Source organism: Macrobrachium nipponense, chromosome 24 (genome assembly GCF_015104395.2).
Source record: "Macrobrachium nipponense isolate FS-2020 chromosome 24, ASM1510439v2, whole genome shotgun sequence".
Lineage (NCBI taxonomy): Eukaryota > Metazoa > Arthropoda > Malacostraca > Decapoda > Palaemonidae > Macrobrachium > Macrobrachium nipponense.
Window position 1 is genome coordinate 13,131,016 of NC_061091.1, and position 14,244 is coordinate 13,145,259.

The following is a 14,244-nucleotide window of genomic DNA, read 5'->3' on the forward strand; positions in this document are numbered from 1 at the left end:
AAGGATCAATTCCCGGGTAAGAGCGGAAACATTGATCCAAAATGAATATTGATGCAATCAAAAATAATATATGAAATGAAAAAGAATACTGCACTTGCGATTTCACTTTCACACAAAATAAAGGGCTTGTGCCGAGCGCATTCGCGCCCTCGGCACCGAGCGCACAGGGCAAAAATATAAATGAAAAAGAGTACTTACTTACAATTTTCACTTACACATTTTCACCCAAAATACACGGCTTGGCGCGAGCGCGCTCTCGCCCTCGGCACCGAGCACACAAAATATGAGGATCAATTCTGGGAAACTTCTGAATTTCCCGCACTTACGCCCTTCAGTCCCTGCAGTCGTAGGTACAGGAGGGCGTAGAGAAATCATGATCCAAACAAATCACTTCAATGTAATTGAATAATAAAGAATAGTGAATAATTGTACAGTGGTCCCCCCGTATTCGCGGGGGATGCGTACCAGACCCCCCGCGAATAGTTAGAATCCGCGAATGTTTGGAACCCCCCTCTAAAAATGCTCATAAACTCCTATCCTGAACATGCAAACACCAAAGTACCCCTAAAAAGACCATCCTTCATCAAATATACATAAAATATCCTATTATGGTTCATATTAATCTTTGAAATATTATTAATATTGCTTTAAAGTAAATCTTACATTTTATGGTTATACATAAATACATACTATGTACGTACTGCATGACTTAGTTACGTATGTGAAAATAATTCAGTCCCCCCATAAGTATTCAGTCATGCACATTTTCTTTCATACTGTTACTATTTGAGACATCCATTTTCTTTTTACAAAGGAAGCAATTGTATGTGAAATTACAAATACCAAATGTCTACTTAAAGTATTATCCTACATCAAATATACCATTGAATTGGTATTATTAATATCATTTTAAAGTCATCTTAAACATTTTACCATTAGAAATACATAAACAGCCAATAGCACACACAGAGAGAGAGGAGAGCGAGAGCGAGAGAGAGAGAGAGAGAGAGAGAGAGAGAGAGATTAGTGAGATGAGAGAGAGGAGAGAGAGAGAGAGAGAATAACTCCTTACGGTTTTAGTAGATTGAAATGAACGTCTGTAGGCAACTTTTTTCCCCTCCCATAAATATGATATTGTTATGATACAATAAAGTTTGTTCATACTTACCTGGCAGATATATATATATAGCTGTATTTTCTGAAGTCCGACAGAAATTCAAAAACTTCCGGCACACACAGTGGTCGGCCAGGTGGTTAGTACCCATTCCCGCCGCTGGGAGGCGGGTATCAGGAACCATTCCCATTTTCTATTCATAATTTTTATTTCCACGTCCCCTGAGGGGAGGTGGGTGGGTACTTAATTATATATATCTGCCAGGTAAGTATGAACAAACTTTATTGTATCATAACAATATCATTTTGTTCATGAAACTTACCTGTCAGATATATATATAGCTGAATCCCACCGTTGGAGGTGGGAAGGGACAGAATAGAAGGATTTTGGGAAACAAATGCATGCAGATGATTTACATCTTGGTTCCACCTGTTAGCATTGCTGGCTTCGTGGTTATTGCCACGTAAGTCTGCTTGTGCTACTAGAGTTGCCAGCGAGGTAGAGACCTATATAGCTGGTGCACTCCAGATGATCTGTCAACAGGGGCGAGACCACGACGTGACTAGACCATATTGACCATACCATGAGGGCTAAGAAGTAAAATAAATATATATATAAAAATATATATCACCACCTGACCAACCTAGCCAAAGTTAAGGTGTGTTAACTGTAGGTACATGAAAAAGACGCATTTCACATGTACCAGTATTATTATGTTCAAACATTATTTCACATGTTGCGTGCCATTAGAGTATCCCATGTTAAGTCCAGTAATATGATATGGCAACATTTAAGTATTGGCAACATTGTAATTATTGCTCTCGTGAGGCAGTCTCGTCTCGTCTGTCTGTTTGTTAAGCTGTCTGCTGTTTGTCCCCTGGATCTTGTATATATTTCTACAATAGACATTTAGAACCTACATTCAAGTTGTGTCCTTGCCCCTCCACTTAAGGTTAAGGAGTTTACCAACACATACATGGCGCAGTGAACTTTGGAAGTGTCGTATTGTTTGAAGCTTATCAAGACTTGGACATCGGGAAAACCGGACGGTCATCGCCATATTGGATGAACGTTCAATTCAAAAGTGCTTTCGTGTCCTACTGATTCATTCTATGTCATGTTGCAGTGTAGTGCCTCAAGTACTCAGTGAAGTAAGTGTTGTGCAGTGCATTGTGCTTTTATAGTGCCTTTTTTGTGTGCTCTAGTGATTTTATTGAGTATGCATTTATTCTGTTGTGGCTTCGCCGGAGCACCGACTGTCACACCCGCACTCATGCCATGTCACGGGATGACTGAGTCGACTTGGCAACGTCGCCTTGGATGTGAGCTGCCGTAGGCAGACACTATCGTTCATTAGTCCCCTCGTTGCTGACGTATTTCTCGCACATACGCACCACTCACGCTTCAACGAATTTTATTTATTATTCTCGTATCAGACGTTTTGGAATAATTTTAATAATTTTGTTGAAACTTTATTCTTGCGCACTGCACATCGACAATAATGACGGACTCGAAAGTACGCCTGCAGACCAATTAGAAGAGCCCACAGAACAGTGGCAATCCAGTAATGTGGGCGCCCACACTGCTGAGTGTTGGGGAGTAGTTGGGAGCATCCAGTCTCTCCCTCCCCACCACTCTTAAGCGCTACCAGCCCCATCTACCTCTCAAGCTACTGGGACAGATTTCCTCGTTTTGATTAAGTTTTTGAGAGGAATCGCGCTTGTATGAGGATGAGAGAAGAAGAAGGGAAGATGAAACAAGAAGACAAGACAGACAACGTGAAGAAGAAAGAAGAAGGGAACAAGAAGCAATTCGCCTTAGAGAAGATGATCTTAGAGAGAAGAGGAGAATGCAAGGTTTACTGCCCTCATTCAAACTCTTGCACCAATCATCCATTCTCGTTCAGGTACCCTTACACCTGGCACAGAGGTGGTTTCGAACTCCAGTCAACCCTCCCTTCCACCACCACAGAAAGCAACGCGCAAACGCACCCCCACTGAAGCAGATGCAACATTCCAGATGTTCAGGGAATGGAGACGTCGATGGGGATGACTATGCTGTCATGGTGGATCTTTCTAAGCTTCCACGGGAAAAACAAATGATCCAGATGAGGATGTGTTAACCCTGGAAACGCAGCGTGTTTTTAGAAGAACACACTTCAAATATCTCCCTCTACAGATAAGCCTGTAGATGAAGTCCTGGACGCCTTACAGTCACATATAAAGGGTTTAAGGAATGAAGTACTTCGCCGAAGAGAGTTACTTAGCTGCAAGCAATCGGAAGGGGAATCTTTCGCTGATTTCTATGTGAAACTTCGACGCCTTGCGGAAGAAGTTGATTTATGCCCAGGTACCGCCGTCGCATGTGAAGAGACCCAGCTGAAAATGATTATCTTGATGGGCATTCGAGACGCGGACTTGGTTCAGAAGTTGATCGCCTTGGATGTCAATTCTTCTTTGCAAGATTTCATCACCACCTGTCGGTCGTATGAGGCGGCTAAAACTGCAACTTCTGCCATACGTGCCCCAACTAATCAGCTGTGTGCTGTTTCGGCCTACAAGAGAAGCAAGAAGTCAAGCGGAAAGCATCCACCTTCGCCGAAACCCTCGAACCCAGCAACTTGGTGCCAGTACTGTGCTCGTCAGCATGATCAAGACAAATGCCCTGCGGCCAACAGTACTTGTAAAAGCTGCGACCGCGTTGGCCATTGGTCCCAGGACCATGAAGTGTCCTGCAGCAAGGTCCAGTGCCGTCTGTGGTCACCGCATTGGGCACTTCGATAAGTGTTGTAGGGAGAATAAGAAGAATCTTCGTTAGGACAGATCTTCAAGCAACAGTGGTGCCTCTTCAGTCAACAAATCGCAAGATTCAAGGACCAGCTGTCGTTCGCCTAGGATCGCCTCGCACCATTTCCAAGACGCCCAAACCTATCTGTGTCCTCTTGTCGTTTGGCGATGTTAAGTCTCGCATTAAATGTTACCAGACACAGGTGCCGATGTCACTGTAATTGGAAAGCAGCACCTTGACACATTGGGTATCCCCAGGAGCTGTTTTGCTGACGCCTCCGCAAAGTGCGACGTTCACCGCGGATGGATCTCCAATGTCACCTGCTCTGGGTATATTACAAGTTACCTTACACTAGGCAAGCGATCCTGCTTGCCAGGATTCAAGTGCATGAAAATGTGGAATTTCCACTTTTGTATCCTATGGTCATTGTGAGGAACTGGCCATAATATCTCCTGATTTCCCTAAACCTATTTTAGAGGTCAAACACGTTAATAGAGTCAAGGAGCTACCCATCTCAGCGACCACATCACCTTCAGCAGCAAAGGAATACTTTCTTCAAGAGTTTCAAGATGTGTTGGTCTCGAAAGAAGAGTTGAAGACAGCTCCTCTCAAGCCTATGGCTGGTCCTCCCATGAGAATCCACCTTAAGGATGGCGCAGTGCCTTTTGCCCATCCACACCCCAAGACAGATTCCATTCTGCTTTTAAGACCAAGTCAAAGAAGAGCTTGACCTCCATGGTGGCCCAAGGGATATCAAACCTGCTGGTGATGACCCGTCAGTTTGGTGCCACCCTCTCGTCGTCGTTCCCAAAGAATGGGACAGGAGTACGAATCACTGTCGATCTGACCAAGTTGAATAGCCAGGTTTCTCGTCCAGCCCATCCTTCACCCACACCCTATGCCGCTATTCGCAGTGTAGGCCCGAAGGCTCATTATTTCACCACAGCCGATGCTCTCTATGGTTACTGGCAGATGGAACTGGCAGAAGAAGATCAGCATTTAACCACCTTTATTACGCCATATGGTCGTTCATACATTGCAGAGGACCGATGGGCTTCGCAGCTACTGGAGACGCCTTCTGCCTGCGAGGTGATATGGCCCTTCAAGGTGTCCAAAAACTGTGTTAAGGTCATAGACGACCTTCTCCTCCACGACGAAGACTATGCTACACCTTCATCGTATCCACGAAGTGCTCACCCGGTGCCGCAAGTTTGGGATCACACTCAACAAGGATAAATTTGTGGTCGCTGCAACCCTCCGTGAATTTCTGTGGGTACAATCTCAGGAGACGGCATCCAGCTGATAAGCAGAAAGTCAGTGCCATCAAGGATTTCCCAACCCCTGCTAACCTGACAGACCTCAGATCGTTTATGGGATTGGTCAACCAGTTAGCGGAGTTCACGCCTGACATCTCCATTGCAGCCCAACCTTTACGTCCCCCTGATGAGTCCCAAGAGAACATTTGTTGGACCCCCCCCGACCATGATGAAGCATTTCCAACGTGTCAAGTTAGCTCTCCACCAGTCCACCAGTTCTCGCCCTCTTCGAACCCAGACCTACCTGTTGTCTTCAGACGGACGCTTCACGCCTCCACGGCATTGGATATGCCCTCCTGCAGGACCATGGTAATGGACACCTGCGTCTAGTTCAGTGTGGTTCTCGGTTTCTCGCTGACGCAGAGACACGATATGCCACCATCGAGCTTGAGATGCTAGTCGTTGTCTGGGCAATGTCGAAATGTAGGCTATATTTAGCAGGCCTACAGAATTTTACTCTGATGACGGATCACCGGCCCCTTATACCTATTCTGAACAGTTATACGCTGGATGCCATCGAGAACTCTCGTCTCCAGCGCCTCAAGGAGAAAATCTCGCCCTACATCTTTACAGCTGTGTGGCGCGTGCGGGTAAGTTGCTGTGCATCCCAGATGCATTGTCTCGCGCCCAGTCAGCCACCCCACACAGGAGGACGAGATCTCAGGTGCTTCTTCCGCTGCTCATCTTCGAACTGTCATGGCTGTGAACGCCGTTACGCTTTCAGACGAGTCTCCAGCTCAGGATCCCGACAGAATACTTCAGGATCTTCGTGATGCAGCGAAAGCAGATCCTGCGTATACTCATCTACTCGATTGTGTCACATCAGGATTTCCTCGCAAACAGATATGACCTTCACAATTCCTTACTTCCTTATTGGAAACTACGTGAAGATCTCTACGCGGATGGTGACCTTGTCCTGTATGGAGCAAGGGTTGTAATTCCTGCCGCTCTCCGTCGTCGCACCTTGTCCCACTTGCATGACAGCCACAGAGGTGTGGGAAGCAACCAAGCGCAGAGCAAGGCAGTCAGTTTTCTGGCCTGGCATTGACTCTGATATTGCCACACAGTCAGAGCTTGTGAGGCATGTCAGACATTGCAGCCATCTCAGCCGCAGGAACCTCTAATGAATGACGACAACCCGACAAGACCCTTCGAGTCCGTCTCAGCCGACTTCTTGTTGTTGCAGGGAAGTCTTTCCTCGTCGTCGTCGATCGCCTGTCAGGATGGCCTGTTGTCGCACCCTGCCAAGGGCGATACTACCGCTTCCAATACTATCAGGATCTTCTGCCGCTATTTCCGTGAAGTTGGTGTCCCCCTTCGCCTAAGGACAGATGGAGGCCCCCAATTCACCAGCGCAGAGTTCAAGGATTTTATGAAGCGATGGGGAGTTCGACACATGTAACCTCACCCCACTACCCACAATCGCAATGGTCATGCTGAAGCCGCTGTGAAGTCGATCAAGCACCTCATCCTCAAAACAGCCCCATCTGGCAACATTGATTGTGAAGCATTTGATCGAGGCTTATTGGAGCTCAGAAATACTCCTAACTTTACTGGACGCTCTCCTGCCCAGATCCTGTATGGCTGTCCTCTCAGGTCATGTATCCCTGCCCACCCTCAAGCATTCTCCAAGGAGTGGCAGGTCAAGACCGAAGATTGTGGAACCGCCGTGCTGCCGCTCGTTACAAGCAGGTAAAGACCAAGTAAGACAAGCATGCCCACCCCTTACCCACGTTGAGCGTCGGACAGCAAGTTCGGATTCAAGACCCGACCTCTTATCGTTGGGACAAGTTGGCACTGTCATGGGTCATGGAAGTCAAGAGACTATCAAATTCGTCTCCCTAGTGGTCGTGTGTGGTGGCGTAATCGTCGTTTTTTCTTCGCCTGGTGCCACCCACTAATAGTGACCCCTTTCTCCCTGTCCCTGTGGCCCCTAGCCAGGACCTAGAAAGAGAGTCCTTAGTCAGTATCCTCCAGTAAACCCACGTCGTTCCCAAAGACTCATGGAAAAGGAGTCCGTTCGAGAATGCACTACGAGCGTGTGAGGGGAGGGTGTAGGTACATGAAAAAGACGCATTTCACATGTACCAGTATTATTATGTTCAAACATTATTTCACATGTTGCGTGCCATTAGAGTATCCCCATGTTAAGTCCAGTAATATGATATGGCAACATTTAAGTATTGGCAACATTGTAATTATTGCTCTCGTGAGGCAGTCTCGTCTCGTCTGTCTGTTTGTTAAGCTGTTCTGCTGTTTGTCCCCTGGATCTTGTATATATTTCTACATAGACATTTAGAACCTACATTCAAGTTGTGTCCTTGCCCCTCCACTTAAGGTTAAGGAGTTTACCAACACATACATTAACTAAGGCTTAAGAGTTAAGAAGTCACCGTTGTCGGCGACTCAACTACTAAATTAAGAGCTCTTCCTAACCATTTTCTACAGGATAGGATGAGTGGTACTACTTGCCCCCAAAATTGTGTCTGCAGACACGTATGGCCCTAGCGAGCAGCAGATCTCATATGCCATCTTCACATCTCGCAGGGAGTGTGAATTGAACACAGAGTTGCTTCGCTAAAACATGGTACTCAGGATGTTGCTGAGTGCCATGCTCTGTTGAAATGCTTCCGAGGCCGCGCCCTCACCTCTGTGAGCATTCAAATCAAAAGATTTCAAATCTTTGTGCCAACACAATGAAGGAGCTTTTTTGAAAGAACTCCTTAACAATAAAGCCAGGGTGTTCTTCGATATGGGCAAGTCTGGTCTTTTCGGAACACTGCAGATTGTCCGTACGACTTCGACTTTTCTTGAGTTGTTTTATGTAGATAAAACTTGAGAGACCTGACAGGGCACAGGACTCTCTCTGGCTCTGCCCAATAACTTGTGCCATCCTTGATTCCAAGCTCCTGGCCAAGAACAAGACTGGGTTTCCATTCTTAGGCCACAACGGAAGGCTTAGAGAACGCACCGCCTTGTGTTCTCTAATGCCAAAACTTCTGACGATGGCTGAAAACCTCACTAACCCTCTTTGTCGTATCTAGGGTGGTTAGAAAAAGGCCTTCCTGATCACGTGCAAGAAGTTAACAGGTAGGAGATGTTCGAATGCTTTGACATCAAGAACTTCAGACTATGTCTAAGTTCCATATTGAAAGCTTCGATCTGGACATGCCACAGTCAGTCAGTCTGTACTAAAGTCAGGTGACCGACCAGTTGACCAGTCAGACGCATCAAGGACAGCAAGGCTGTACCCTGAAGACCCATAAGGCACTATTCTTCGCTGAAGGATGAGTGTCTGGACTGCCTGGGCGATTCAAGCTAAGCAAACCTTGGGGTATGAACGCAACCCAACGTCGTTAGCGAATCAACTCCTGAGCCACTCCTGACTCGAGCTTCTGGTGCCAGGAGAAAGGAGCGAGGAGCAAAAAGGCGATTCAGTACCCGAAGGACGAATGCCTGACAGTCCAACCTGGTCTCATGTTAAACGATCATCGGGGGTGTGTAAACGCAACCGACTTCGTCAACAAGAAACTCAGGGCTACTATGTGTCCCTCTGATCGCACGAGTGTCTGACTCCGAGAAAACAGGTGAGACAAAAAGTAGATGGTGAGCGAGTTTCGAGATTCCACAGAACTCAAAGATCGTGAAGGGCTTTGTTGTTTGACAGAAGCAAATCTCTGAGCCCAAAGGGCGTCAACAACATATTTCCGTATTCTTTAATAGTTGTGACTGCCAGCTTATCCCATTCTTCAAACGGAAAGGGAAGACGGCAATCTTATGCTGTCAACATCTCGATAGTCTGAACGTAGTCAGACCAGAGCGGAGAGGTTATAGGTACCTTTCGTGTTAAAGTAGACCGACTCTCTCGGAAAAGGTCCTTGAAGGACGTGACCTCTGTGAATCTAGGATCTTGAAGGCCAACATGGGGCGATTAGCGTCATTGTCGCTCCCGTGATGGTATAAATCATCTTATTACATTTCCTAAAGCGTTTGAAAAAGGGGAAAAGAGACTAAACATCCATCCCTGTTCAATATCATAGCGAAGAGATGTATGAAAGGACGTCCCTAAAGTCTCCATAACTCTCAACATACTTCTAAAGAAAGATTCCACTCGGAAGTCAGTAGTTGCTGCCGTCGATCGAGTACGATTTCGTACGGACTTTTGCAATCCTGTAACGAACCTCTAGAGGATCGTTACATTCTACGCCTGTTGTTATAATAGGCTCTTTCTCGTAAACCCGAACAGGGACCGAGAGAAGATACTTCCTAAGATATGAGAGAGCTGTGGAAGATCAGAGTTGATATGGACCACTTGGTTCCCAAAAACTCGTTTCCAGGAACTGGAGGGACGACAGAATTGCTTCCACTTCTTTCAGATTATGATTCCAGGACATCTGAAACCCTCTCCAGATGTCGGCACCTTCTTTCTATCACCTCAAGTGTACTTAACGCACCGAGAGATGTTCAGAATCATTCCTAGATCTTTAATAAAATTTCAGTTTCCCGGTAGGAAAAAACTGTAGAGGTCTGAATTGCAGTCTATTCAGGGGAAACAAACTTCTTTAGGAAGGAAATGGTCCCCAGCAGCAAAGCTCATCCATTCCCTCACACAGTATGTTTACTTCCCTAAAAAGGCTGCGCTTTGCCTAAGCAGGAGAGCATATAATAGTGAAATGTTGCGGTAGACTCGTAGTCCTATACCGTGCGGTAACGAGCACCGAAAGGAGTAAGAGATATCTCTGAGAACATAGTAAGGCAAAACGAATGCAATGTTTATTCATTCATGTAAGAAATCCCCTCAATCTTAGGCTAAAGTCCGTGATTGTAGGGCAGAGATACAGTTAGTCAGTCAATCCCGCAGGAGAGAGAGAGAGACGTAACTGCCAGCACAGAGATACGGTTAGTCAGTCAATCCCGCAGGAGAGAGAGACGTAACCTAGAGCGCATGACAGCGAACGAGCTGGTACTGCCTCGTTTGGACTGGCGGAGAGGACAGTGACAGCAGCAGCTTTACGATCGTCGTCTCTTAACTTTATGCCTAGGTTGCCAGCTACCCTATTCTACGAAGAAATAGGTCCGTAATTTTTAGCATAAAGAGACTCTCAAGCTGGTATATTTAAGCGAAACAGAAAACGCTAATATATAGATGCGTTGTGTCGTCATAACACTACCATACAACGGTAAAAGATAAATCGGAAACTCCTGGAAGGCTGCAGGAGTAACGATTAAATGTCCTTAAATTAATAGACAATAGACCTCTCGGTTGCCATCCGAAGAGGTAACTACAGCAAGCGTATATGACTTGAACCAACCAGTAGTAAAATAACGCAAGGCAAAATATGATATTATATTGCAATAAAGTTTTTTCATACTTACCTGGCAGACATATATACTATAGCTGAATTCGGAAATACAGCTACATACATATCTGACAGGCAAGTTTCATAAACAAAACTCAAGAGAATTGAAGCGGACAGCTCAAGCTTCTTATGTTATTGGACATAATCGTTCATTGACGTAGTCTACAAGTCTATTTCTTGTACGAGTCTGCGAATGATGAATGAGAGCTCTTCCGAATCTTGTCAATAAGAGCTTATCCGCTTACGCAATATAAGTTAATGAGAAGTTTGTCAATGAGAACTAACCCATTTACGGGACAAAGAGATAATTTGTCAATGAGGGGATACCCACTTACTTGACAAAACGATAGTATATTGTCAATGGGGGAAATTCACTGAATTGACAAACGTAATCCAGGAAGTCGAGCATTTTATTTTGATTCCCGTCTCAAACGAGGAAGGGGCAAGAATCCTGTTAAGAGACGGCTTTACGACAGGTAGAACGACGATGTTCAATTCGGCAGCGCTAGTCCCGACTAGGAACTAACAAAATCTATCATCTGAAAAGCCCTTTCAGATGGGCTAAAAAAGCTTGCAAATTATCCTGGGAAGAGGAAGAAAACTCTCCAACCAGCTTCCTCTCCCGTATCAAAATTTATTGGCAGTATGGCAAAGGAAGTCCTGTCTTGCGCTTTCCTCCTTTTTTTTGATGAGTGCCTTTGCAAGAATCCTACTGAACGTTGCCGAGAGTCCTGACGTGCAGGACGTCGAGCTTTTTACATAACCCATAGCTGCCTTACCGCAAAGTCTTGACTGCGGTAGAGCAAAAGAGATCTTTCCTTGAGCTTTCCAATAACTCCATCCAATCCTGGACTTTACGAAAAAGCAATATTACTGACAGAGACCTCTATAATTCACGAAACCGTGGTCTTGCTGGGTTTCGAAAACGAAGTTGCCTTTTCACTTTAAGCTTCCTCCGAAGCACTGCTTACTTCACATTCTTCGCAGGCGATGTAGAAGGGATCACCGAAGTTAGGTAAAAAATCTTTAGGCCCAAATCAGCTTGAACAAAGACTTCAACAGAAACGTTCAGCCAGGCGCAGCGCTCGGCGTCCACTGGCTAGCAGCGGAGCACGCTCGGCGTCCACTGGCGAGCAGCGAGCACTCTCGGCGCGCGCTCGCGCTCGGTATCCACTGGCGTGCGCTCGGCCTCGGCGTCTACTGGTGCGCGCTTGGCGTGCACCGCGCGCGCCTGCTGGGTCCCATCCGAACGTCCCGTCCAAGCCGAGCGTCAAAAAAAAAAAGCGTGCAGAAAAGCGTCACGCTCCTGACAGGCGTCAATGCAAGCGAAACTGCCTTCAGGGAAGAGCATTAGACATCTCGGAGAGAAAACCAACTGCACGAAGCAGTCTCAGGTGAAGGGTTGATCGTGTGAGAATACGCGGGGCGAGGGAACGCCTTCTTATCTCACAGCAACAAAGCTAGGACGTCCGCGCTCAAAAGCGTCCTGCTAATATGACTTGCTTTCCCTTTTGTTCATGAAACTTACCTGACAGATATATATATAGCTGTATTTTCTGAAGTCCGACAGAATTTAAAAATTCGCGGCACACGCAGTGGGCGGCCAGGTGGTAGTACCCATTCCCGCCGCTGGGAGGCAGATATCAGGAACTATTCCCATTTTCTATTCATATTTTTTTTCTGTCGCCGGTCGGTAAACAACTGTTTACAGACCTCCGCCTAGGATTTTGAAAAAATAGCCAAGGAGTTCTTTTAAGAGGTCTCATTCATTATGTTTGCATAAAGATTTGAGATTTTTTTTTTCTTAATATGAATGCTCAAGAGGTGAGGGCGCGGCCTCGGAAGCATTTCAACAGAGCATGACACTCAGTAACATCCTGAGTGCCACGCTTTAGCGAAGCAACTCTGTGTTCGCTTCACACTCCCGACGGGATGTGAAGACGACATTTCAGATCCGTAAGTTGCTAGGACCATACATATCCGTAGATATATTATTGGGTGCAGGAAGCAACACGAATCCTATCCTATAGAAAAGGGATAGGTGTGCTTTTAACTTTGAAGGGTTGGTCGCTTGAGGCGCGTTCCTTTTCTTTAGCCTAGAAGTTATGGAACTAACTTTGATAGGTTAGGTTCAGGTGGTGGGTTTTAGCTTCGTGCCCTCAGAAGTATGGTCATATGTCTAGTCACATTGTGGTCACGCCCCCGTTGACAGATCATCTAGAGCGCACCAGCATTACAGGTCTCTACCTCGCTGGCAACTCTAGTAACGCAGAAGCAGACTTTGGTGACAGTAATCACGAAGTCGGCTATGCTAACAGGTCAGGAACCAAGATGTATATCATCTACTTAATTTAGTTTCCCTAAAAATCCTATTCTGTCTCTTCCCACCATCCGAACGTGGGATTCAGCATATATATATCTGTCAGGTAAGTTTCATGAACAAAATGTTATTGTTATAATACAATTAAGTTTGTTCATACTTACCTGGCAGATATATATAAATAATTAAAGTGCCCACCCACCTCCCTCAGGAGACAGTGCACTGATAAAAATATGAATAGAAAATGGGAATAGTTCCTGATATCCGCCTCCCAGCGGCGGGAATGGGTACTACCACCTGGCCGCCCACTGCGTGTGCCGCGAATTTTTAAATTCTGTCGGACTTCAAAAAATACAGCTATATATATATCTGCCAGGTAAGTATGAACAAAATGTTATTGTTATGATACAATAAAGTTTGTTCATACTTACCTGGCAGATATATATATAGCTGTATTCTCCGAAGTCCGACAGAATTTCAAAACTCCCGGCACACGCAGTGGGCGGCCAGGTTGTTTATACCCATTCCCGCCGCTGGAGGCGGATATCAGGAATCATTCCCATTTTTCTATTCAGATTTTCATACCACTGTCCCCTGAGGGGAGGTGGGTGGGTACTTTAATTATATATATCTGCCAGGTAAGTATGAACAAACTTTATTGTATCATAACAATAACATTTTGTTCATGAAACTCACCTGTCAGATATATATATAGCTGAATCCCACCATTGGAGGTGGGAAGGGACAGAATAGAAGGATTAGGAAACACCTCAAGTGCAGATGATTGACATCTTGATTCCTTACCTGTTAGCATAGCTGACTTCTTGATTACTGTCACCGAAGTCTGCTTTTGCTTTGTTTACTAGAGTTGCCAACAAGGTAGTGACCTGTGTAGTTGGTGCGCTCTAGATGATCTGTCAACGGGAGCGTGACCACAATGTGACTAGACCATATTGACCATACTGTGAGGGCAACGAAGCTAAAACCACCACCTGACCTAACCTATCGAAGTTAGTCCCATAACTTCTAGGCTAACGAAAGGGGAAAGCGCCTCAAGCGACCAACCTTCAAAGTTAAAAGCACACCTATCCCTTTTCTATAGGATAGGATTCGTGCTGCTTCCTGCCTCCAATAATAATATTTCTACGGATATGTATGGTCCTAGCGACTCGCAGATCTCATATGTCGTCTTCACATCCCGTCGGGAGTGTGAAGCGAACACAGAGTTGCTTCGCTCAAACGTTGGCACTCAGGATATTACTGAGTGTCATGCTCTGTTGAAATGCTTTCCGAGGCCGCGCCCTCACCTCGTGAGCATTTACTTTCAAAGGTTTCAAATCTTTGTTC

General features: G+C 45.7%; 1 protein-coding gene across 1 annotated transcript; it reads left to right on the plus strand.

The window, feature by feature from the left end:
• Window positions 1-5,678: 5,678 nt before the first annotated feature.
• Window positions 5,679-6,619, plus strand: LOC135205853 (uncharacterized). The gene is made up of 2 exons (XM_064237106.1): window positions 5,679-5,807; window positions 6,332-6,619. The coding sequence occupies exons 1-2, from the start codon at window positions 5,679-5,681 to the stop codon at window positions 6,617-6,619; spliced, it is 417 nt and encodes a 138-aa protein (XP_064093176.1).
• The last annotated feature ends 7,625 nt before the right edge of the window (window positions 6,620-14,244 follow it).